The sequence below is a fragment of the Ochlerotatus camptorhynchus genome, unplaced genomic scaffold (assembly GCF_037179485.1).
Source record: "Ochlerotatus camptorhynchus isolate MF236.1 unplaced genomic scaffold, CSIRO-AGI_Acam_v1.1 ptg000182l, whole genome shotgun sequence".
NCBI classification, from domain to species: Eukaryota; Metazoa; Arthropoda; class Insecta; order Diptera; family Culicidae; genus Ochlerotatus; species Ochlerotatus camptorhynchus.
This window is the reverse complement of record NW_027040672.1, coordinates 2,501,025-2,526,140: the sequence shown is the minus strand read 5'-3', so window position 1 is coordinate 2,526,140 and position 25,116 is coordinate 2,501,025. Positions and strand designations below refer to the sequence as shown.

The following is a 25,116-nucleotide window of genomic DNA, read 5'->3' as shown; positions in this document are numbered from 1 at the left end:
GGCAACTCTCTTTGTCGTCTCAGCGGCTTCCGGTTTTCGATTTCCCCCCGATCCAGACTTCCTGGCTGTCGACAAACGTTCCCCAAACACTTTAATTACATTTGTAAGGGTTGATTTGGCAACTTTTAGCGATTTTGCCAACTTTGCGTGCGAGTAGCTCGGATTTTCGCGATGCGCGAGCAAAATTTTGATACGCTGCTCTTCTTGCTTGGACGGCATTTTGACAACTGAAGAGTGAATTCCAAAATCAAAATAGGAGCAACATTTTACACACACACACCTTCAAAATGAGGGGTGTTCAGGTTTTTTAAATGCAAAATTGAAAGAAATACATCAAGTTGATATTGACCAAATTTTGACCGTATCACCCTTTATTGTTTGTTATACATTTGTAAACCCCCCTCTTTCATCAGAGAGTGACGTACATGATGCTTCCTAAATAGTCCACACGGTGAATGAGAATTTGTGTTTAGCTCACTCATAATCGCCAAAAGTGCAGGAACTCAGCGATGAGTAAATTTGTCTTATGGTTTCCTGTGGAAAACCTAAAAAATCTGCCGGAAAATGAGGAAATGAGGACGAAAATTTTATTCAGTCTCGGAGTAGTACCAATAGACTGAGTGAATCCAATCTTTACTTTTCTCATATTCAGGAATTTTTCCCTGGAAAAATCTGGGAAAACATGACGCAAATTTACTCATCGCTGACTTCCTGCACTCTATGTGATTTATGAGTTGACTAAACTCAAATTTGGGGCGTTCTCATTCGCCGTGTAGTAAATTATTGTTGCCATCAAAAATCTTGCTGTATATATATTTACACTGAAAACGAATCTTACTCATTCGTATAGAGCAGAAATTTCTAAAAGCGTTGGTTACTCCCTGTTACTCCTACGCAGATTAACCTTCCTTTTTAGAAATCTCTTCATACGAATGAGTAAAAGTGACTCACAACTGAGTAAAAATGACTCACAACTGAGTAAAGGTAACTCACTCCGTGAGTAAGTTTAGGTTTCAGTGCATTGATTCATGCGCTCTCAGCAACTATTTTGAGATCCAGGTGGCAGTAGTGCTTCAATCTGTCAATCTGTTCCCTCGTTTTCGACCACAGTGTCCCGTTCGACCAGACAGCACCAAGGCCAGCTCTCAGATGCACAAAATTTACACGCACACACTCTTGCGAAAGCAAAAGCAGCCAGAGGAAAATCCGAAAATCTGCTCGGCTGCAGCGTTTTCTGATACGTCAATCCATCAGCCAGTTTCACAATCCACAAACTCTCTTCGTGTCATCGTCAAAAGTAAAGTCAGTTCGAAATCAGTGAGGAAAAATTTGCAATATTCTGTTGGAAATAGTGATCGGATCGGTTGATTTCGTGTGAAAATGTCTTGTGGAACCGGTCCGGAGTGTCGAGTGCTTTGTTCCGGCTGTTAGAACCATTGTCCGTGTAAGTAATCGAGTGAAATATGTTATATCCGTATGGATACGGGCCTGGTGGAGGATAGTCTGGTTTTCGTCTCGTCCGGGACATTCCTGGTCAGACGAACCTAGGGAATTTGCTGGCTGCACTTTCTTTTTCTTGGCATTTTTCTGTGTGGTTTCTTTGTGGCCAGTGCACTGCTAAAGGTACCCGAGAATAAGAGGACGTGGACAGAAAAAGCCAGACACGATTATAATACACTGACTGGATGTAATGCAGTAGGAGGAGGAAAAGAGAAACCGAAAATGCATTTTGGATTATGAGTGCTGGAGAAGCATTTGGAAATGTTTAACGAGCTTTCGTAACATCCGGGAAGAGGTGCTGATGTGTTCTCCCTGGTGACCATCGTTTAAATAGTTTTCCAAGAGGATACGCGTTAAAAATTGCAAGTTGACACATGTGGGCGTTTCTTCCTCGGTGCGGGTGGCTGTTAGGGAAATCCGAAGGAGGTGGGTGGCAAAATGGTGTTCCGCAGACGGTCATTTTTGCCTATGTTGTATATAGTTCCAGACACAGCGCACCAGCAATGTCCCGTTGCTTCTCGTTGGTTTGGTTCGGTTGCAATTGTTGTGGAATGTTATTTTAAGGATTCCGAATAAAGTTATCCAACTTTGATGTGGATTCGAAAGGTTCAATATTTACATTCCATTAGCGTCTGAGGGGACACACATTTTTTGTTGTTGTTGTTGTTATGGCTAGTGAGAGCGTAGAAGCAGAAGCGTCATCGAAATCGCGTCGGTCGTGCTGCGATGTTTTGCTTTCCGTTGTCATCTAATTAACAAGTGTTTACCAGATCGTTTTCCAAGAAGATCGATGACTCACGCAGACAGACACTGCAAACGTGTAAGGGACTACAAAAGCAAAGCAGTTCAGCGGATGTAAATCGTCACAGCGAAAACGACGAGCGGCGATGTGCCAACAGGGCAGAAAGGCTGCACTCTCTCTATATCTCTCTCTCTCTCGTCGTCGGAGTTTTGAGACGGAATGCTATCGAAAGATGAAGGCACAATCTTTGATTACGAAAGATGGGGGAAACCACCTCAAGTAGCATAGGGTTGCCGTATTGTATCCTAAAGGAGGGCATGTCCTCACCTTTCAACAATGTTTGTACGTCCTCCTTTTGTCCCAAAATGTCCTACTTTTTAACCCTTGAATATTTTCTGGTAAAATTGTCTTGAAATAATTTTTAAAGAGTGTTGTTTGCAGAGCATGTTTATTTTCTTTCAATTTGACGCAACCTCATCCCATTTAGCAAATTAATGCCATAGGACAGGTTTTGAAGCTGTAAAGGTTTTATTAGATCATTTCCAAGTATTAAATATGAACTATGGAGGTTATTTTAATACACCCGTCAAAGGAAGGATAACTGCTTTTCATTGGAAGTAACCAAATAGGTGAACCCCCAATTTAAAAACATCGTAACGATTAAACCCAACGAGTGAATGATGGCTACTCTTCGTATAATCTCAATTGGTCCTTTTGTAAATCATAAATGTTGTGTTAGCACACATATTTTTAAAACGTTTGATTCTCCTTTAAATATTTTGAGCATAATTTTAAGACAATTCTAAGAAGAATTCAACCGAATTTAATAAATAAAAATGAAAAGAAAGTTTTAGTGAATTCTTAGAATGAATATCATTTTTTTAGAGTGTTCTGTAGAGAATGTCTGGATTGTTGTAAATTTTCTAGGAATTCCCAGAGAGAATCTTATTTTTATTTTGAAGACTTCTGAAAAAAAAAAAACTGTAAAATCTTGATCTTATGAACAGTTTTTTTAAGAGTTTGATTAATGTTTTGTTTTGACTTCATTGCAGAAACAAAACTTTCGACCTTTTGACTCACTAAAACTAATTGTACCTTTCAACCCTTCGATCTTTTGTCCGTTCGACCTTTAAAATTAATTCGACCTTTTGTTTCTTTGATATTTTATCCTACTAGAATTAATTCGTCCCACTAGAATTAATTCGACTTTTTGTCCCTTCGACAACCGTAATCATCCGTTTTTCCATAACCGCCATGCACAGTGCTGTAAATTCTCAAAATCATTTGAACATTTTTGATGAAAATGAGAAAAGTAGCTATTCGCTATCAAAGGGGACCTCCTCCGAATGGGTGATATCAGTTGCTTAGTCATTTGACGAAGGCATGGATCATTCTCATTTGAGAAACACTATATATCATTCGATTGAGTGTAACCTACACACAAACGGAGCTCTGGTCGACATTCCGGCGAAAAAGCTAAGCCAACCCGACACCAACCTGACTTCTATCAAACCCCAACCCGATGTTGACCCGACATTGACCCGACATAAACCCAAAATTTGCCCGACATTGACCCGACATTGGGTCGACATCGACCTTAAATTAGCCTTACATTGATCCGACATCGGGTCGACTTGTCTGTTCGGGACCATTTTCCTGAATTTCTTCCATACTCCACTGTCGTATATCAAATGATACTGAGTGACTCAATTGACAGTGACAATGAGCTTCGAATGAGAAAGGGGTTCTTCAAATTATGGTCATGTGAGAATTCGTTTACACAGAATTGATTGAATGGTTGTAGTGGTTCATCTTCAATCGAATGATATGAAAATTTACAGCACTGGCCATGCATTCCTTCGATTTGCCGATTAGTGGAAGCGACATGAGCTGGATGAAGGATAAATAATATGCACAACAAGCCGACTACATCAGCCAGGAGGAAAAGAAGCATCGCTGCTCAATCCAAACAAGCACTTCTTGTTATAATAACTTCCAGAGATCGATTCGAACAAGATTCGTTCATTATGACCCATTTACATGAAAAAGCGACAATATATACATTTTTTCCTTACTTTTGGGAGCCAGCAGCAGCAGACACGGTAGCACAGTGTTATGTAAATCACTGACGACAATGAAGAACGGGGACAACTTGTCGCTGTGTTACAAGTGCAACTGCGCCGAGTCCACAAAGGCGAGCACTGAATTTGCAAATTTCTGGGTGGCTGTGCATTATTATGGGCGGGATCGACACTTCACGCAGTTGATTATTCAAATTTAAAACCTCTTCTAGAATGAAATTATCGTTGAGCTTCTGGTGGATCGCTAATCGTTTTCTAGGGGTGGAATACTGATTGAGATAGATTCACACAGATGTTCGAAATGAATCATTTATTTGAGCAACAGCATAAGTCACATTTTTATCGAAAACGACCTTTAAGCAGTGTTTGAATCTGTTTAGATTTATATGCCTCTCCTACAAATATCAGACAAGTTGGATGAGAGAAACCATTTTAAATTAGTGTCCAAAATATTAATTCGCAGAGCAACGACCGCTTTTTAAAGTTTTCAACTTTATGCAAACAATAAGCGCTCTAGGACTTCATTTACCTCCCTGACCATAGTAGATGTTTGTATTAGTATTTTTAATTAACTTTATTAAACTGTCTGCGTCCCTCAGGCCTCCCTTAGCTCAGTCGGTAAAGGCGCAGCTACAAAGCAAGACCATGCTGGAGGTGGCTGGATTCGATTCCCGGTCCGGTCTAGGAATTTTTCGGGTTGGAAAATTTCTCGACTTCCCTGGGCATAGAAGTATGATTGGACTTGCCACACAATTATACCAATGCAAAAATGGTACAGGCATCGAAAGCTCTCAATTAATAACTGTGGAAGTGCATCTAGAACACTAAGTTGAGAGCACGCAATAAGTTAATATGTGATATGCAATAAGCTTGAAATGCGAAGAAGAAGAAGAAACTGTATGCGTGCTTTTATGTACAGATCCTAAGTAATACGATCTTTTTGAGAACGAATAAGCTTTACATCGAAAGCGAAATTTCAAAATTCTGAAACTCTTGATCATTTTTTAAATTTCGGACTTCTGCATACTAAATTAGAAGGATCCCGGCGCCGGGGGTGTAGTGGTAAGCGAGACTGCTTTCTAACACCCCAATGGGTCTGGGTTCAATCCCAGCCGAGGTCGGTGGGATTTTTCTGAGGCATAAAAATCTCTGGTCACGTCATCCTTCGGAAGGGAAGTAAAGCCGTTGGTCCCGGCCCATGTGTGTAGTGAATGGGTGCGATATCCTACGCAGGTGTGGAAGCTGCCTTCCTGCACATTCGGTTGCCGTCAATCGATGTCCGTCGGTGATTGGCACTAGATTGCGGAATAGAGACCGACGTTAAATAAAGGAACAAATAAGAAGGATGGGGAGGGGTCAAGAATAGCCCCTAATCAATTGAGGAAATACCAATAAGTTGAATAAACCTCGTTTTTAACGTGTCTGAAACAAACTAAATCAACCATTTCTTTAGCACCTAGAAGTTTTATATCAACTTAAATTTTAGCCAGCATCAAAATACTTCAAGTATAATAAGTTACACCTCAGTTACCTCAAGCAAGAAAGATATAGGAATAGATCAGGATTCAACCAAAGAACAACTCTGGGTTGAACATGTGCTTCCCAAATAATTGACATTATCGTAACCAATGATTAAAGGGTGTACCGTTTAAAATCCGCATACACAAAATTCATTCTCAAAATTCGAGGTTTTATTCGAGATTATTACCAAATTTTCAGGGAGTAAAAAGAAACAATTAAAGTTAGTTTTGTCATCATTCATTTATTTCGCCTTTATATCAGAATGCGCGAACATTGGACCTAACCCCAGCCATAAGGTTCTGCACGACCTCAGAATCGACAGTTTTTTTTGCATATTAACCCATACTTTCTTCATGTCTTCTACATTCTTCACCACTTCAGGTCGTTTTTGAAAGTGCTCCTTGATAATGGCCCAGTATTTTTCTATTGGGCGCAGCTCCGGAGTGTTTGAGGGGTTCAGATCTTTCGACACGAAATTGACATCATTCGCCTTATACCACTCTAGCACGTCCTTCGTGTAGTGGCATGATGCCAAATCCGGCCAGAAGATCGTCGGACCGTCGTGGGCCTTCAGGAGACACTTTTCCAAATACACATGTCCATTCATTATTAAGAACTTCTTGGCGAACTTCGAGATCTTCTGTGTCCGGAGGTTCTCTGGAACATCACACTTATCCTTGGCAGTCACATACAGGTTTCCTGGAATCTGGTTTGAAGTCCACCTTCACACATGTCTCGTCATCCATTACGCAGCAGCGTGGTTTCGTTAACTTCTGGTCGTACAAGTTCCGGGCACGGCTTTTTGCAATCGTATTCTGTTTCTCGTCACGGTTTGGGGACTTCTGAACCTTAAACGTACGTTGTCCAGCTCCAGTTTTGGTATTCTGCATGAAAGTCTAGCTTACATACAACTTTTTAGCCACATCTCGGACTGAGACGTTCGGTTTCCGTTTAAAGGTCACAACCACGCGTTTGTGATCGTTCTCGTTGACCTCACTGCTTTTTTTTCGGATCTTCGCTTCCGTTAGACATTCTTCGAACCGTTTTATGATACCAGACACCGTGGAATTCGCGACTCCCAACTTTTTTTTCCGATGGAACGATGCGACCGATCCTTATTCTCAAACTACTCGTGTAAAACTTTTTCGCGCACGCACTGTTCTTTCGTCGCTATTTTGAAAACTTTTGCGCACCTGATGAAATCAACTCACACAACAACAACTCCAGGGCTGTTACAAGAGGCGCGGTTTTCGCGATTTTCACGGATTTGTCGCGGATTTGAACTTTCAGTCGCGAAAATCCCGGAAACATTAAATGGTGTCGCGAAAATCGCGAAGGAACTGACGTGCTGTCACAAAAATTGTGGAATTCATTGTAACCTTTCCGTCCCGGATTATTTTGCTGTCATTAATTTTGTTGTTCATTTGGCTCTTGATTTTTTACCGGTTCAAACCAAACACCCTGCAAATAATCGAGAAATGATCTCAATCCCATAAGTCACACCGGATTTACATGGAAATTCCCTGAGGTCTGTCCAATGTGAGAAATTTTCCTTTTTGCAATATGAACATAGCATTTTTCGTTGTTAAATCATAAACGAATCGTAAATATGCGAGTAATTGCCATGTATACCGGATATTCTAGGTTCTCCAAATCGCCCTGGATTTGTTCCACTATATCAACCAAGACTCCAATAATGTATGTAATATCGAAATATGTCCAAACAGATTCAAAGTGTCTATGTGGATTGCACCCGACCTATTGCTACGTATACAAGATGTCAAGAGCAAATTTTCATTACGATGAATGTAACAAAGGTAAACAAAGTCGAGCTATCAGTGTCAATCGATTCTCCTGCTATTACACTATATACTGTCCGAATATAAGATCAAACCCCATTTTTAAATTTATTTACCAGTCAAATTGCTTTTTGACGTAATCACCTTCCGATCAAAATAGTTTTCGATGTTACTTAAGTCACCCAATTTCTATGGAGATGCCGTTTGACTTAAGTAACAGCGCTGAGAATCCCGTGAAAAGTGTACGTTCGTCGTTTCGCTTTCTCATTATTAAAGTGAATAAATCGAACTGTTTGTTGCTAAGATGATTTCGGTGGTCCTAAAATGATGAATGGGCTGCACGTAAGGAGACGTAATTGATAATTCTCCCGAATATCCTGGTAAATACACTTTGACTTAAGTAACAATAGGGGCCAAACGACGTATAATAACTTTTGACTCAAAAACCAGTATTTTTTAGCATGAAAGCTAGCGATTTGCATTTGTATGATTAAAACCCTGCTAAATATGTTAAACATTGCTATCACTATAAGATTATATGTGTTTACTTGGAAATAGGAATAATTTTTCGGTCATCAAAACAAAACTTTATTTTTCTCGGATTGGTGCGAATGTTACTTACGACATAATGAAAATTTGCTCTTTATGTTATAGGTTCTGAAATCATTCTGCAAATCAGATTATTTTTCTACCAGATCACCCAAGACTAATTCAATATCTGTAGTATCGAAATATGCCCCAGGCAATGTCTATGTGGTTCATGCCAACCTATTTTCGTGTATGGCAAATGTTCTAGGATTTCCAAACCGATATTTCGATACTACAGATATTATCCCAGTCTTTGTTGATCTAGTAAAACAAATCATCTGAACTGCAGGACGATTTGGAAAACCTAGATCATCTGGTATACGTGGAAATAATTAAACATTATCCATATAGATACTATGAATCTGTTTGGACACATTTCGATACTACAGACTTTATCCCAGTCATGGTTGATCTAGTAGCATAAATCATCTGAACCAGAACGATTTGGAGAACCTAAAACATCTGGTATACATGACAATAGTTCATGCATGATCCACATAGACACTGTGCATCTGTCTGGAAATATTTCGATACTAAAGACATTGTCCCAATCTCGGCTGATCTAGTAGATCGAATTATCTGAACTCCAGGACGATTTGAAGAACCTTGAACATCTGGATTACTCGGAAATAGATCATCACAGAGGCACTTTGGATCTGATTGGACATTTTTCGATACTACAGACATTATTGCAGTCTTGGTTGATCAAGTAGAACAAGTCAACTGATGTCCTGAACGATTTGGAAAACCTATAATTTCCGGTATACATAGTAATAAGACGTGTATGATCCACAAAGTCACATATATACGATTCGGTTATGATTTGACAACGAATAGTGCTAGGTACATATTAGAAAAAAAAAAATCATGAACATGTCTCACCATTGGACAGAACCAAAGGAATATCAATTAAATTGTGAAAGTACTTCAAAGAACACTAAGTTGAGAGCAGGCAAAAATCTAATAAGCTATAAGCAATAAGCTTGAAATGCCATGTAGTAGTATACAAATGCTATTTTTAGTCGATGAAAACAGTTTTTTTTTGTCGCGAATTAGTAATTGAAGTCGCGGATTTCTTTTGAGAAATCGCGGATTTCGTGGGTCAAATTTAGAAAATCTTGTAACAGCCCTGCATTTGTTATTATAGCATGCTATGGTCCATATAGACATATTTTAAAAATTTCTGTATTTACACCAAAAATTGGGATTTTTTTTTTAAGTATGCCATTCGATTACCTATAGCTTGAAACGGATAATGTGATTGGAATCAAGTCGATAGGTTGTATCGTTGTCGAGTAATCGTTAAAAACGTACCGTGTAAATCGTGGAAAACCGTGTAAAAAAAAACCGCGTAAAAAAAAAACCGTGTAAAAAAAGACTTCAGTGTAATGTTTCATCAAATCTAGGCCGGTATTAATAAATAGAACCCCATAATGTAAGGGTGTTTTAATATGCTCACTAATTACTCCGAATTAATACTATACATAAATAACTGGAGATGATGCAATGTAATTTTTTTAATTTTTTTTTTACATAGATTACAAACGATCCTTTAGCTTAGTCGGTAAAGGTGCAGCTACAAAGCAAATCCATGCAGGAGGCGACTGAATTCGTTTTCCGTCCAGTATATTAATTTTTCGGGTTGGAACATTTATCTACTTCCGTAGGCATAGGATGGTACAGGCATAGAAAGCTCTATATTAAAATTACTTAAAAGTAGTACTAGTACTTCAAAGAACACTAAGTTGAGAGCAGGCACAAATCTAATATGCTATAAGCAATAAACTTGAAATGCCATGTAGTAATATACAAATGCAATTTTCAGGCAATGAAAACAGTTTTTTTTTTGTGGATTAGTATTTGAAGTCGCGGATTTCTTTTGAGAAATCGCGGATTTCGCGGATCAAATTTAGAAAATCTTGTAACAGCCCTTCAACTCACAATACACATTAAAATATGTCTACGCAAATTTCAATTAATTTTACCCAACGGATCAAAAGGTAGAGCAATTTGAGTGTGTGCGGATTCTAAACGGTACACTTTTAGGGGGAGGGGTTTTTTTTGGAAACTGTAACGAGCCATACAAAACAAATTTAAGGTCCATACAAACAATGTGACAACGGGGGAAGGGCTGTTGAAAATAGGCCAAATTTGCGTGACATAATTAATGGACCTTCCCTTATGTTCTGATTGGTCTCATCATGGGCCATTGAATATTGTACCAGAACTAGTAAACGTTATCCATAAATCCATAAATGTAAAACCAGAAATCTATCCTTAGTGTTGTAAGTGTAAGTAAGAAAAGATACAATTATAGCGATTTAAATGTAAAGCAACCCGTCAATCGACGGATGGACCTCATTGATGAAACCGTTTTTGATTACGTGGTGATATTGAGCCACTTTGCGGTTGTGTTTGCCAAAGTTACATCAAGTATAGCAATTTGTCTGAAGTCTCGTTTGTCATTTGGTCCCAGCAGATTGCATTGAAAGCCACAATGCCACTGCCCCTAAGACTTTTATCGCGGGGTGGCGGTGGGAACGGAGGTCGATTAATTATGTTTTTAATTTCACCGCAGAGCAGTTCCACGTCAACTGATGAATCGATTTTATTTTTCCCTCTTCGAGTTCCATGAAATTTCGCCGAACAATTGCTAGGGGCGATGAACCAAGTTTGTACAGGAATTCGGCCCATCGAAATGACATCTGAGACGCAGTTGTAGGAAACTGGTTTGCTTTTTCAGAAAAAAACGCACACTATCAAAAAAATGGAACGGTTATAAATTTAAATTACAAAAAAGTACATTTTACAAATGTTTGAACTTATCTTTATTTGAAAGCTTAATCCCAGTCTTTGGTGCTCGGTACATGAGTTGATGGGTTGATAGGTAGTGTCCAGGTGTGAGAGCTGCCTACCTGACGTCGGGAGCATTGGTCAGTGCTGAGATTTGTCATTGTCATTGACAGACTTTCACAGTCACTGACAGACTTAGTTCTTAAAAAAAAAAAAAAACCTTCGTCAAAATCAGATGCTTGTTCACTTTAACGACTTCGTGTAATTTTGTTTACGTAAGTCATTTAATATCGTTACAAATCTAGCTAATAGAAAAATGTACACATGTTCGTCAATGACAGCATTGTCATTGACAATTGACATGGTTTGCCTTGACAATGACTGTTAGCTCAAATGAGTGACCAAATCCGAATTATCAATATCACCGTGTATTGTCGAGATTTTGCAGCATTGGTACTCAGTACTGAAAACAAATAAAAAAAATAGAAAACAAATAAAAAAAATGAAAGGGACACCATGGACACTTACTAATTCAATGTAATTTGTGCATTGGAAACGATTTTCTTTACTAAAAAATATATTCTTGTTTGCACTGTTGTTGTTGATGTTCTACGATTTTGGCCAGTTTAGAAGTTTCCATTGAGCCAATATAAAAAAATAGCATTTTGTTATTCTTTCAAAAAAACATAAGTCTGGAAATTTTAAAAATATACTTTTTTGAAATTAAAGTTCTCTAGATTTTTTAATTTTTTTACGAGAATATGTATTTTTATATAATTGTACATTTTTTTTTTTCTGAAAAGGCAAACTCAAGGGATTTCCAACAATTTTTGAAGTGACGGGTAATCTAAGATTACTTTTGCTTTTGCAAAGTATACCTTGATCAGAATAATCATAAATAATCAATAGTAATCAACTAGTAATCACAGGAGAAGTCATAAGTAATTCATGGTAATCATCAAGTTATCTTGGTAATAACAATAATCTTTGTATTCACGAAGTAATCAGACTGTCAGATTGTCTGGAAATGTATTCTCTTGTTGCGACAGCTGTGCAAACAGAACCCAGTAAACTTATATTGGGTTCCTGGACACTGTGGCATTGAAGGGAATGAAAGGACAGACTATCTCGCAAAATTTGGTTCCAATTCATCGTTTATTGGCCCAGAACCATACTGTGGAATATCAAACTGTACGGTAAAAATGGAAGTCAAACGCTAGGAAGAACAAAGGGTGGTGGCCAACTGGATGGCCGTCACGAAATGCAACCAGTCGAAAGGATTTATAACTCCAAATGTAACACACACCAAAAAGCTCTTGGAGCTCAATAAACGGGCTCTTAGTATATACACTGGCCTAATAACTGGGCACTGTCCGAGTAGATATCATTTGAAGAACATTGGTCGGGTTCAGAGCGATATCTGCCGTTTCTGTAGCATAGAACGTGAAACCTCGGAACATCTTGCGGTGCATTACACAGGCGTAGATCTAAATTTCTTCGTAGTGTTATCTTACAACCTAGTAGAATTTGGTAATAAATGTTGTTGGAAATCTCTTGGGGCAACCAGTTTCATACATCTTTGTCTCAAACGTCATTTCGATTAGATGAGCCGTTTTCGTACTATGATTTTTTGGAAAATATCAAATACGCCATTTTGAAAAATTAGGCGGGAGTCAAAATGGTCGAATCCCGACACAGTAATGCGTAATTTCGTGGAATTCTGAGAGGAAAAAATCTAAAATTTGTATATGTTTTCACTATTTGGCCTGGAACTGCTCAGCATTAGCACACACACACACAGAGCTGGAGGCCAAACCCGTGTGCCGTCCGCCAAGGCCCTTCATCCCAAGAGAGCAAATTGTTTCTCAGTTTTCCATATGTTATAGTCATTATCATTTCATCAGTCTGTCCTCCTTCGCAATCCTGGCGCGCGGTACCGATTCTGCCAATGTCGCTGGCTGCTCTACGTAGGTGCATATTCTTATGTATGTATTGCGTCTGTCGGAAAAACGAAAAATCCGCCTCCGCATCTGCCTTCACCACCTGGATGATCTGGACCCGATGTTTATTGTTCGGTTTGAAGATGACTTTTCGTAGTGTACGCAACGACAAAGCGTTCAACGATAATATTACCGATGATAGTGTATCTCAATTCATCGGAAAAAATGTGGGTGAGAAGAAAGGAAATTATGGAAAAAGTTGGCACGATTACGTCAGACAAGCGATGAACCGTGCTGACAGATTCGTGTCTGCTGCGAGAGTAGTTGAGTACCTCAAAACCTTTCAGTTCTTTTGTTGGTGGCGAGCAGGGGCAATTTATTATTGGATATAGTAGGTGGGTGGGTTGCTTACGATCATGTTTTGATGGGCGATTAATTACAAGAAAGTGAACTAAAGCTCACTCAGCAAATAACACAAACACTTGCGTCATTCGTGGCATGTTTTCGATAAATCGTACGTTGATAAGATGGACTGGCGTTGTTATGGTTTTGAACTGGTAGGTGTGGGCTTACCTAATTCGTCCGGAATGTCCTTTGATAAGCTCAGTTGACCAGATTACAATCGCACTAATAACGTGAGGTAGCCGCCCGTAGGTTGTTGCCTTGATTGATGGTGGGGAAACTTCATGGTTGATAAAGTCACTGTTTCAATTGCTGTTGGCGTTTGGTTGATTATAAAGATAATACTTAATCTACACGTTACTCAAACGGATTGACCTATGTTTATGGTACTAAAATTTGAAGTCTTGGGGCTGATGAATAAATAGAGTAACGCCAGGGCGGCATCTTCCACACCTGAACCCTACCTATCGATCCATCAACTCATGAACCGGGGACCAACGGCTTTACTTCCCATCCCGGCGGCGCCGACTGGGATTGAACCCAGGCCTGCTGGGGTGAGAGGCAATCACGCTTACACCAGCAGCGTCGCTATACCCACTCAGTGGTCATGAGTTGAAATGATACGGAAGGACAAATATATGTGTAATGTAATGTGAATAAATAATTTAAACGGGATAATTGCGTCACATTAACCTTCGTTAGGTGTTGGGGATAGATATGATCCGAAATAGAAGTTTCAATTTTCATGACAGCAGCAAAAACTAAATGGGGGTACACAAATTTTAACGTTGAAAGTGGGTAAAGACGGACACAGCAGGATAGATCAAAATCTTTGTAGAGTTAATTTAGAACTACAGCCTTTTATCATAAACAAAACTAACTGAAATGATTTATTCGTGTTAGTGATGCAATAGACCAACGTGTAAGATAAATGTCAGAGCGCCTGAGCGCCTACGCTTTTAGAAATTTCTCCATACTACATAATGAGTAAAAGTGACTCACTCTCTGAGTAATACTCGTTTATGTAAACATCATTTTTCGATTTTCTCCATTCAAAATAACTCCCCGTTATTTTTTTTGTTTACTAGCGACATCTGTTGCGAAAATCGACCATGCTGGTAATCCATTCAACCAACGTTAGAGGGATATTTGTAAATATTATAAAATTCTCACAGTAGTTCGTCAAAAATCTTCATTAAACCTGCGGCCGCTGATTACCTTCTATTGGATAGGCTTTTATTTTGGGCCTATAAATAGAACTTGATGGCAACATTTATTTTTATCCTAGAACTTCAAAACACTTTTTCTCATAAAAAAAGATTCAAGATGAAATATTTTAAAACTTTCACAGATTTGATTATTTTTCATATGGATATTGCCGAAAAACAACACAATATATGATTTGGTTCCATTATCGTCATTTTGACAGTTTTAGCTTATTCTTCCGGAATGCCAACTAGCTCATCTAGCTATGAATGGCCATCGTCATTTTTTCGCATCCATTCATGATCATTCACGAACGATTGTGTGGCGAAAAAAAATAAGAGGCGCATGAAGAACTTAGTTAATTCCCAGATAGCTCGCGAGCATCGGGACAAGTGCTATAATAATCACCATCAGTTTACTCGCCGGCTCGTTTTATAATTAATAACACAGATGTTAAGGAGCAGAAGTCATCTCTGTTCCGTGTATACTTTGTATGCTTGTCTTCTTTTCTAGTTAGGAGCGGTAGTGCTTTTCTTCTGAGGCAAATCAACATTGTTATGTAGCTATTATTACTTTTTATTGCCAGTGAGTGATGGTGGTTGTCCAGCGCAGCCGGTACCCCCTTCCCCTATCAGTTAAGTCCACCACTTAGAGTTTGTAGTCGACATTGATAGGAGATACTCCCATTCCCCATTTCAGCAGCGCAGCGGCGAATTGTACATTCCAAGCGGTCCCTTGCATCGCCCGCGTGCTCTCCAAGCACTGACACTGCTGTGTTATGGCTCGTACGATTAGATAAGGAAATAAATACAAAACTTGTGAAAAGTGAAAATTTAAATAAAACAGTACTGAACTACTGACTGTCTGCGGTAGCCAGGGTTGGCGTTTTTGGAGAAATGGAAAAGCCTATTGCTGGATTGTGACTTCTTCTTTGAAAGTAGAAATAAATTTTATCCAAATATAAAGAAAGAGAGAAGGATTAGTAATTCCCAGTTAATTCATCTTCAGTGTCTACCAGGGGGCGGGACACCTTGGCTCAATATTCGACATATTTATTGATATTTTAATTTTCTTGACTTAGACTTAAAAACAAAAGTATCCGTAGAACAAACATTGTTCAGCTCAAAAAGCACTACATTTGACATGTTTTAATTTTCTTAAATACGTACGTAATGTTGATATCTAAAAATATTTGATGATATTTTCAAATTTATCTAAGTTGTCTTGCTTCTTGGTATCTACACTGTGCACATTGTAGACGAAATACACGCATTTTTCAAGGATAAGTGACTACCCCGTTTGGCTTAATGTCATTTGGAATAACTGCCGTTTTGGCATAATGGAAAATCACTACACACGTTTATGTTAAACGGCCTTCAGGTAAAACGGTCGAAAAAATTTTCAAATTGCAGATTGTTCGTCTATGTTGTTTTGTGGCGTTTTGGTTCGATTTTTTGCCGGAGGTGCTCTGCCAGTAGATAACATTTTTCTAGAGAAGTTCGCGAGTGCTGGATTTTATGGCCGAACTAAGGATACTTCCAGGTGCATTTTCAACGGAATTCCGGTATTTGGAGCTGTGGTTCGGGTTTACGATGTTTTCGGTTCCGTCGGAAGTGTAGTATTTTCTCCTGTAAGACTGAAACAGTTTTTCATCGCGTTTATGATGGTGTGTAGCACACCGACCGATTACCAATTACCGACTTCGGTAATTTTTACCGAATTTTCAACAACAACAGAACTGTTCGGTAAAAATCGGGCATTTTAGTTCATTAGTTTTAAAGTTTATTTTTTTTCGATTATTTAAACAAGGTTGACATTGTTTTCAAATTGAAATTGAGTGAAACAGCGTTTGAACTGAGAGTCAAAGTTTTACCGAACGTTCAGCTGTCGATAGTTCGGTAAAAAATTACCGAAGTTGGTAATAATTGCTAAGTCTGCCGATGATCAGATGATGTTAGCATATTATTATTATCATTACTATTATTATTATCTCATTGATATAACTAGGAGCGTTTATTACGGTATGTCCACGCATCCCTCCACCCCTGTAGATTTAAAGAAATGCATCGTTGTATGCATATTATGAACACGAATCATTTCGCAGAATCATCTTTGCGACAAATACAACGCAGAAAGTCTTACCGTTTTGATGTTTGTATCCACTTTTCAGCTCCGTTTATGCGTTTTTTTAACGGCCATGGTAACGTTGTGGTATTGATAAAAAAAAATCAAGTGAATAGTGTTTTAAATTGCTCTCTCGATGTTTTTCAAATGGGTTTCTATCGCTCTATGCCATGATGAATGGTAACGTATGAGGGGCTGCTTATTAACTACGTAGACAGTTTTTTTTTGGATTCTTGACCCCTCCTCCTGCGTAGACAATTGTCCATACAAAAAATTTAAAATTTGTATCGGTCATGGATAATTGCCAACCCCGCCCTAAACTGTCTACGTAGTTAATGAACAGCCCCTGACCGACGCTTAAAATCATTCCAACATAAACGCCACCACTATCACTGACGGCAGCTTCAAGAACCAATGGCCGTGCCAGAGGATTGTTTGTATCATGTCTTAGATATGCTGATCAATATTGACAAGAAAAATGATAAGGCGTCATCTAACCTAGTCATTTTCCAGGATGCTTTCTCGTACTGGCTGCATTTGTATTAGATTAGAATAGAATTTCTAATTGAATGAATTAGAATTTATGCCAAACGGGGTAGTACGTTAAAACTTTTTGCGCGAAGCAGTTGAGCGATATTGATTCGTTCGAGTTCAGTTTTTAGCAGTTATGGCTTCCAGACAAAGCTACTGTCTGTAAAAATAAGAATTGTTTAGGCCTGGGAGATGCCCCAAGATTATTCTTGAAAAACTTAACCCTAAGATCATCATGTTCACAAATGAGCCATACTCAGAATAAATTCATATTAACAAATGACCTTTGATACCCTTCGAACGATTCAACAGGATCAACCCTGTTTTTGAACATAATCAATTTTACTTCCTCCTGCGAACTTCAATGGAAAAAAGTTAGCTTATCAGTGTGGCGTTTATATTGCTCCCAAAGGCAATAATTAAATCGCACAAATACGTACTGGCCACGTCGTCGCGGCTTTGGTAACCTTTTGGCCCACTCCGTTTTGAAACAAGTGGCTGATAATGTACCTACTAAGTAAACTTTTTCTGCTTCTTCTCTCATATCTGGAGACGCTCGTGTTTCTTTTTCGGGGGAATTGTCGTTTGATGGCAGTGTGTGGTTACGTATGGTTTCACGTTCATTAATGGTGTCAATGGCACACAGGACAGGAAATTGTTCGCTTTGGTCCACACTGGTCGTAATCAGCTGAAGAAACAAAATAAAAAATAAAATAAACGAAGTACGGGGAAGTACGAGACTACTATCCATGCACGGGTTAACAAGAACAGTCTCGGGATGAAATTAACACAGATAGACGGTGACGGCAGCCAACGACGTGGACGTGGCAAATTTGAATTCAGGAGAATGCTTGCGTATTTGCGCTTTGGAAAGGGTTTCCCGTGACCAACCGACGATGGCATGGAGGTAAAAATAACCTCATGCGCGTCACATCCTCCTTATATTGTTTACTCCCATGTGATACTAGAGCAGAGGAATTCAGGTCTGTCAGTGGAGAGAACTGGCTTGAACATGGGACAGTTCTGCATAAAATGACAGTTTAAAACTAATCTCTCTCCGTTATGCAAAATTTAATAAATTATTTCAAGTGCAGTTTTGGTAATTTATTTTTTTGGATGGGAATGCCACAAAAAAAAAAGAACACCGAATGGTTACGAGCGAATTTCGATAACTTTTCAGTGATTTTTTCATACTTTTGGGTCTTCTAAATAAATATTTTCATAAACTACAACCAGTTCTGTAAGCTATGAGACAAACTTAAATCATAAAAGTGTATTGCTTAATTTGTAGCAGACTTATGAATGATATTCTCCATCAATGAAACATCCATACCGCTCTGACTATAACTGCGGGGAAGTACCCGGTTGGCCTTCCTGTCAGTAGATTGTTTTACTTTCATTTGCCCCATGCAATTAAAATCAAATAAATCATTGTTTTCTCTTTCTAATCTTCCGTGTATTTTTTCTTCTCTTGTCATGCTCTATCATTCACAGGTTGTGTGTCTCTGCGTATCTGGTGAAGTTGATGGTGAATGTGATCGTGTGTCCAGCAGCGACAACTGCTAGTATCTCCCTATCCATCTTCGAAGCATTCGTACATGTGTGTCCGGTGTGAGCGCGCGTTGTACGAGCAATTGGCCCCGATAATATAGTACGAATATCAGCAATCTTTCGTCCGTCGTCTTGTATTAGCAGGCGGAAAATGTGCGTAATTGGATCATTTGCTAATTGATGGGACACGGCCAAATGACGACAGCGGCAGCTTCAGCTACAACAGCCGGCGAAAACCACCGACTCCTAAGGGGAGCACTGTCTCCGAGGAATCACTCGACGATAGTGCGGCGTTAGTTCTTGCCGCCTCGAAGCTACGCCGGTCATTTTGAATTACGAAAATAATTGAAGAGTGAAATCACCACCGTCGTTGAGATAACGCATTAGAATAAGTGAAAGAGCTACTAATTATTCGATCTAATGTGCTGGTTGTGAAATGTGTTGACCCTAATAAGGATATCGAATGCGCGGTTTTCAAATGGTGTCGAACAGTTTGTAGACTTTGTGGAAGTGTTTAAGTTTATCGTGATCTTTTCGGTTGATTTTGTTTTTGTTTCTACTTGTGGACAAAGAGTGCAATATTGATAACTACTCGAGAAGAAAAGTTTAGATTGATAAGCTGGCTGCGAGCGTCAGAGCAAAACAGGAAGACATAATTGAAACTACGGACCGAACTGTTGGTGGTGGTGTGGGTGCCTCCTCCCATAAAAAGCGATTTTCGATGGTAAAGGCACCTGTGTTACCCTCTGTGCCACAGCAGCAGCAACCACAGATTTATTGTCAAAAGGAGGTCATCGGTCAGCATCAGCAGCAGCTACCGCAGCAGCAACATTTTCATCAATTTTCATTTCCACCCCCGACAACGCAATACTTCCAAATAGGTTCGGTGAAGAAACATCGTCGTCTCCAAATGGCGACGGAACCACCGGGTGGCGGTGGCGGAGGTGGAAGTGGTGTTGTATCGGTAACACTGACCCCGACAACTACAACCACAGCGGCCATCGCAGTGGTAGCCCCGACTGCTCGAACCGTTCCGGTTTCGGTGGCTGCTTCGTCAGCTAATGGAGGTGCTGGTGCAACGCAGATTCTGTCCATGCAGCAGGCAGCGGCCGCAGCATCAGGAACAAATCAACGGATCCAACCGATGCACCACATCCATCACCACCACCATCATCAGTTGATCAATGGGATAGCCACGGTAGCAACGGCTAGTGCGGCGGCAGGAGCTGCGGCCACCATTGCCGCTGCTACTGGTGGCCCGATGCCGACAAATGCAGCAGCTGCAGCTAATGCCGCAGCGGCCGCAGCATGGCCGATCGTGGAACCGGTGTTTCATTTTGGCCCTGGGTTTGAACCCCACTCGCGACCTTACTGCCCAGCACACCCACAGCCTTCGGAGCACGTGGTGCTCTTCCACGTCAGTCCGGGTGTATCGGTGACATTCCAGATTGGCAACAGTCGTGAGATCATACGAGGTGAGTATACGTTGATGTGATTTTGATACCTTGAACTGAACGGAACGGTAGAATTTGATCCAATCAACCACTTAGTCAGAGCTATTTTTCGCCTAGAAATTGGACACATATTACGCTCAGAAAAACCTGACGAATTCAGGACTTTGTCGTTCAGTTTTTTTCAGGAAATTATTTTCAAACAAGCTATGTTTAAGAAAAAAGTTTACGCCCATGCATGTTTTACTACCAAGTCCCAGAGAGCCAAAAAATACAAATCCACGATAGAAAATTCTCTCTCACTAGATCAGTGAACTTGCCATGCATTTCTATGACACACGATATGCATGGTTCAGTGTCAAATTAAAGTGATTTGTAAAAAAAAAAATCATGATAGTAGTGGTTGAAGCTTACTCATCCGGCACGCAATCTGCCTTTTATTTGCCCTCTTTTCTTCTGCACTATTCTCTTTACGACTATTTGATTGAAAGTTACTCGATTAGTAGGTTCGTTAATCGATAAATCGAATAAAATCGAACATCACTAATTTTATTTTTAAATAGATCATTCAGTAAAAGAAAACAAAGCATTCCCCTGACATCAAACATAGTACCTTGTTCTGGAAAGTTGGCCGGTACCCTTATTTATGCATTTAGATTCACATTGTAAGGCCCGCCTTTTTTGCATTCCATATACCAAATAAAACAACAACAGCGCCGGCTACGTCCAAATGCTGGTCAAGAAAGGAATATGTTGACGTAATACTCGCTTTAATGAAAGCCGAAAACACCTCTGCAGTTTCTCGAGAAATCACTGGGGTTTTGGATAAAAGAGTTGGGATTGCAGCAAGATTCGTTTTGGTAAACGATATGCTGAATTGATGTAATAACGATTCAATAGCGCAACCCACGGTCTTCTGTTCAGTAAGCAAAATCAGTCGTCACTAGGCCATCGAGCCTAAAAAATGATTAACTGATCACGTCCAAAGGCTCTGTCTTAATGATTTTTCTGTGTGACAAACTGTAAGTCTAGAATATGCATATGCTCTGACACGTAACGTTTTTTTTACGTGTTATCCCTTTATGAATTGGGCTACTACAGGTATACCTGTATGTAACGTAATTGTAATTTTTGACATCCATCGATCCATCCTCACAAACGATCATTCAGTCAAGTAAAGCTTTAAAACCATCGGAAAGTTGAGACAATCCCCTATCTATTTGGAAATGTTGATTTACAGTATGACCCATAAAAAAATGCGACATTGATTACAGCTTATTTTTGGGTTTATTTTAAAACTGTTTTTACCACTATTTTATATACGTGTATTCGTTAGAATCTCTACTGTCAAGTGATGTAAACAAAACAGTGATTTTCGTTTTAAAAGTTTGCAAAAATGTTCGCAAAAGAAATTGTTACCAGTTTGCTTCTCGCCCAAAAGTCAGTGAAAGAGATAACAAAGATCGTAGGATGCCACCGGTCCACTGTTCATCGAATTAAACGTTCTCTCCTTGCTGGACCACATCCACGGAAGCCAGGAAGTGGACGTCCGCGATCGGCACGCACTCCAGGGGTCATCAGATCGGTCAAAAGAAAAATAACGGTGAATCCGGTAAGATCGATCCGGAAATTGGCAAAACAAGCCAATATCTCCAACACCTCGATGCAACGGTTGGTCAAAGATGACTTGAAGGCTTCGTCTAGGGCTAGAGTGAAGCGCCACCTGATAACGAACCGGATTAAGGGACTGCGGCTTGAGAGATCTAAGCGGCTTCTCTCCATCTTGAAGAAGAAAAAACCAATAATCGTGTTCTCTGACGAAAAACTTTTCAACATCGATCCGGTGTCCAACACGCGCACTGACCGGTTTATTTCGCCGAAGAAGATCGAGGAGGTTCCTGAGAACATAAAATTTAAGTTTACCACCAAGCATCCTGCAGGAGTTATGGTTTTCGGAGCAGTCGCGTCCAACGGCTTGAAAATGCCTCCGGTATTCATCAAAGAGGGTCTAAAAGTGAATACGGAGGTCTACATCGGCATTTTGAAGGACCATCTGATGCCATGGATTAAGGTCAACTTTGGAGAAGACCAATTAGTCGTTTTCCAGCAGGATGGAGCGCCCTGCCATACTTCTAACAGGACCCAAGCTTGGCTCACCGAGAACCTGAATTTTTGGTCGAAGGAGCTTTGGCCCCCCAGCAGCCCGGACTTGAATCCATTGGATTATTCAATATGGGCCTATGTTCAGGCTAAGGCCTGCGAAACCCCCCATCCCAGTGTGGATTCGCTCAAGTCATCCATTCGCAAGGCATGGAACTCGATGCCAGCGTCATATATTACGACCGTGTGTTCCAGATTTCGACCCCGCCTGGAGCAGGTGATCGAGAACCAGGGAGGACACATTGAATAAATGTATTCAAAACATGTCAAATAAACATGGGAAAGCAAAAATATATTTGTTTCAATCAGCAGTTTAGAAGGAATCACATTTAATTGGAAAAAATGTCCCATGTCGCATTTTTTTATGGGTCATACTGTACTCGATTGAATTGTTATTTACGAGATATCGAGAATGGAAGTCAAAACAGTTACGTTATATCGAGGTACAACTGTTTTCAAAGTTTGGTCATAAACTGCCAACATTTGGTATTATAGTTGTGTAGAACACGAAATATGAGTCAAGGAACATTTGAAAACGCTATCTAGATTTTATATACCTCATTTCGGTCATTTGTTTTAATACTTAGAGCGGTACCTAAAAAACGTGACGTGTTAGAACAAAATTATATTCTAGACTTTAACTCTCTCCTCCACTATTTGTATATTTTGATTACATCGCATAATGACTAATCATTCTTCAACATGTTGAGAACCATTCATACATAAAATGTTTAACAATGCCACTGCAAACACAATATTACTGCCTTCAACCTTCGGGCCCGCAGTTATCCGCAGGAGCGAAAGGTTTTCTCTTTTCCTCACATAAATTACTTCAAATCCATCTTGTTGATCATTTTACCGATATTGTTGCTTATAATTACGCCTGTCTGGTCGTTCTTTGTACATTTTACGGCATCGACCAGACACGTTTCCAGTCTCGAGTATGAAGAGCGAAAGCAATCATAGCTCGAATGCACCGTTTTTACGCGCGTTCCGACCATCCATCTGGCCGCGCCTGCCTTGCACCCGTCCTGTTCGAAAGGTCTCCGGTGCCCTCTGTCATCGATGGGTGAACCAATGCACGATGGATAGACAGGGTGCGGATCCTGAACACGAGGCAATACGCTACTCATATGTGCTGCATGAAAAACGGTCGCCCGTCTGGGATGCTGAGTATAACTGCAGACTCTCTTTCTTGTTTACGCTCGACTTGAATCATATTGAAGGTCGAATTTATTAATATTTCGGTTAAATAAATTGCTGATAGTAGCCATTGTTTATACACATGTTCAATTCCAAGCAGTGACTGTCTAGTCGGAACGATATATCGATTATCTTCCTTCGACTACTACTATTTTGCATATTACTCGAAACGAAACGAATATGCACTCAGAACTCGGAGACTCGCTGCTGATCGGGTATAAGACAGGCCGTCACTAAATACATAGGGCACAACAGGGATAGAAGTGGACAATGAACATTACTTCAAATGGATTGACTAATTGATTTTTCTCAAATAATGTTGTTAGCTGTGTAAGAATATTAAAATTGCTGGTTCCCACTATGCCCCATTCTCTCCTATTTGTATATACCGTCTGTCGCTATCGCTGTTACCGTCGCTGCTTTTTTGTTGGCAATACTGTGCTGTGCGTTTGCTGACGTTCGATTATTGGAATCCATATATGCTTATCGGGTCGAATAAATATGCAGTTTCTTACTCATAACAAACAAGCGTTGACAAAATGTGCTCCCATCCATTGGTACCGCGAGTGTGTACCATTCACATTTTTTTGCAAACTTGAGAAATCGCAAATGCCACGATCATGTCCGGCAGCGTTCCCCACTAAACAGTAATCGATCAAATTACGAAACGCGGATATGTTGGGTGACTTTTAGCAACCACCGGCAGCGAGCTTAAAGATATTAAATATTTCCTCTCGTGGCGCTTCCATGGGAGATCCTGCCATTTTCAACCCATTGTATCTGTCCAACCGAGCGAAGCACGACACCGATCACCCTCAGTTAGCTACCTGTGATATTTAAACATTCAACATTGTTCAAAATTAATTGACTTTACTTGACTTTCCGATTACGGATGCAAAATGGCAATAGGGATATACAATAGACGGAACTGAATTTGAAACACAAATCTGCTGTGCTGTTGGGATTGAAGAGGCGTATCGTGTTTCGAGTTCGATAAAATTTGCTACTCCTGCTGTAGCAGGTCAATGAATTAAAATTATCTTGTGCGAATAAATTTGACAGCCTACGTGGAATTTTTCTTGCTTGAAATTATCTATACCTGGTGTTCAGCTAAGGTGATATTTTGTAAATTTAAGGATGCTTAATTTTCATGTGCACAAAAGATACGGAACTTGTTTTCGCTTGCTCAAGACCTATTGAATTATTCACAGATAGAAGTCGTTAGAATTTCAATCGAAACCATATGAAAATGTATTAAACGGCATAGACCAAACAGGTGTTATTTAGCAGTGTCTTAAAACGATGTAGAGTGCATGTTTTGACCTCACAGTCTTATGGAATTCTCTAATATAGTTTATAAAGACAATTCGTGGACAACACACCGATACAGGGCCTTGCCGTTTTTTGGCAACACATAATTTTTACTATCTTGAGAAGTCATCGAATGTTTTATTCCATTTCTGATTTTACTAGATCAAGGGGCGACTCCGGAGCAGTGGTTAGCATCCATTCCTCTCACGCCAA

The 25,116-nt window shown here is 39.8% G+C and overlaps 1 protein-coding gene across 1 annotated transcript in view; it reads left to right on the top strand.

Moving 5' to 3' along the window:
- Window positions 1-1,214: 1,214 nt before the first annotated feature.
- Window positions 1,215-25,116, top strand: part of mtgo (miles to go) — an 89,223-nt gene continuing 65,321 nt past the window's right edge. Inside the window, exons 1-2 of the mRNA XM_065222978.1 lie at window positions 1,215-1,444; window positions 18,722-20,253. Of these exons, the coding sequence (XP_065079050.1) occupies window positions 19,500-20,253 (754 nt within the window). The 5' untranslated portion in view covers window positions 1,215-1,444; window positions 18,722-19,499. The remainder of the gene's footprint in view (window positions 1,445-18,721; window positions 20,254-25,116) is intronic.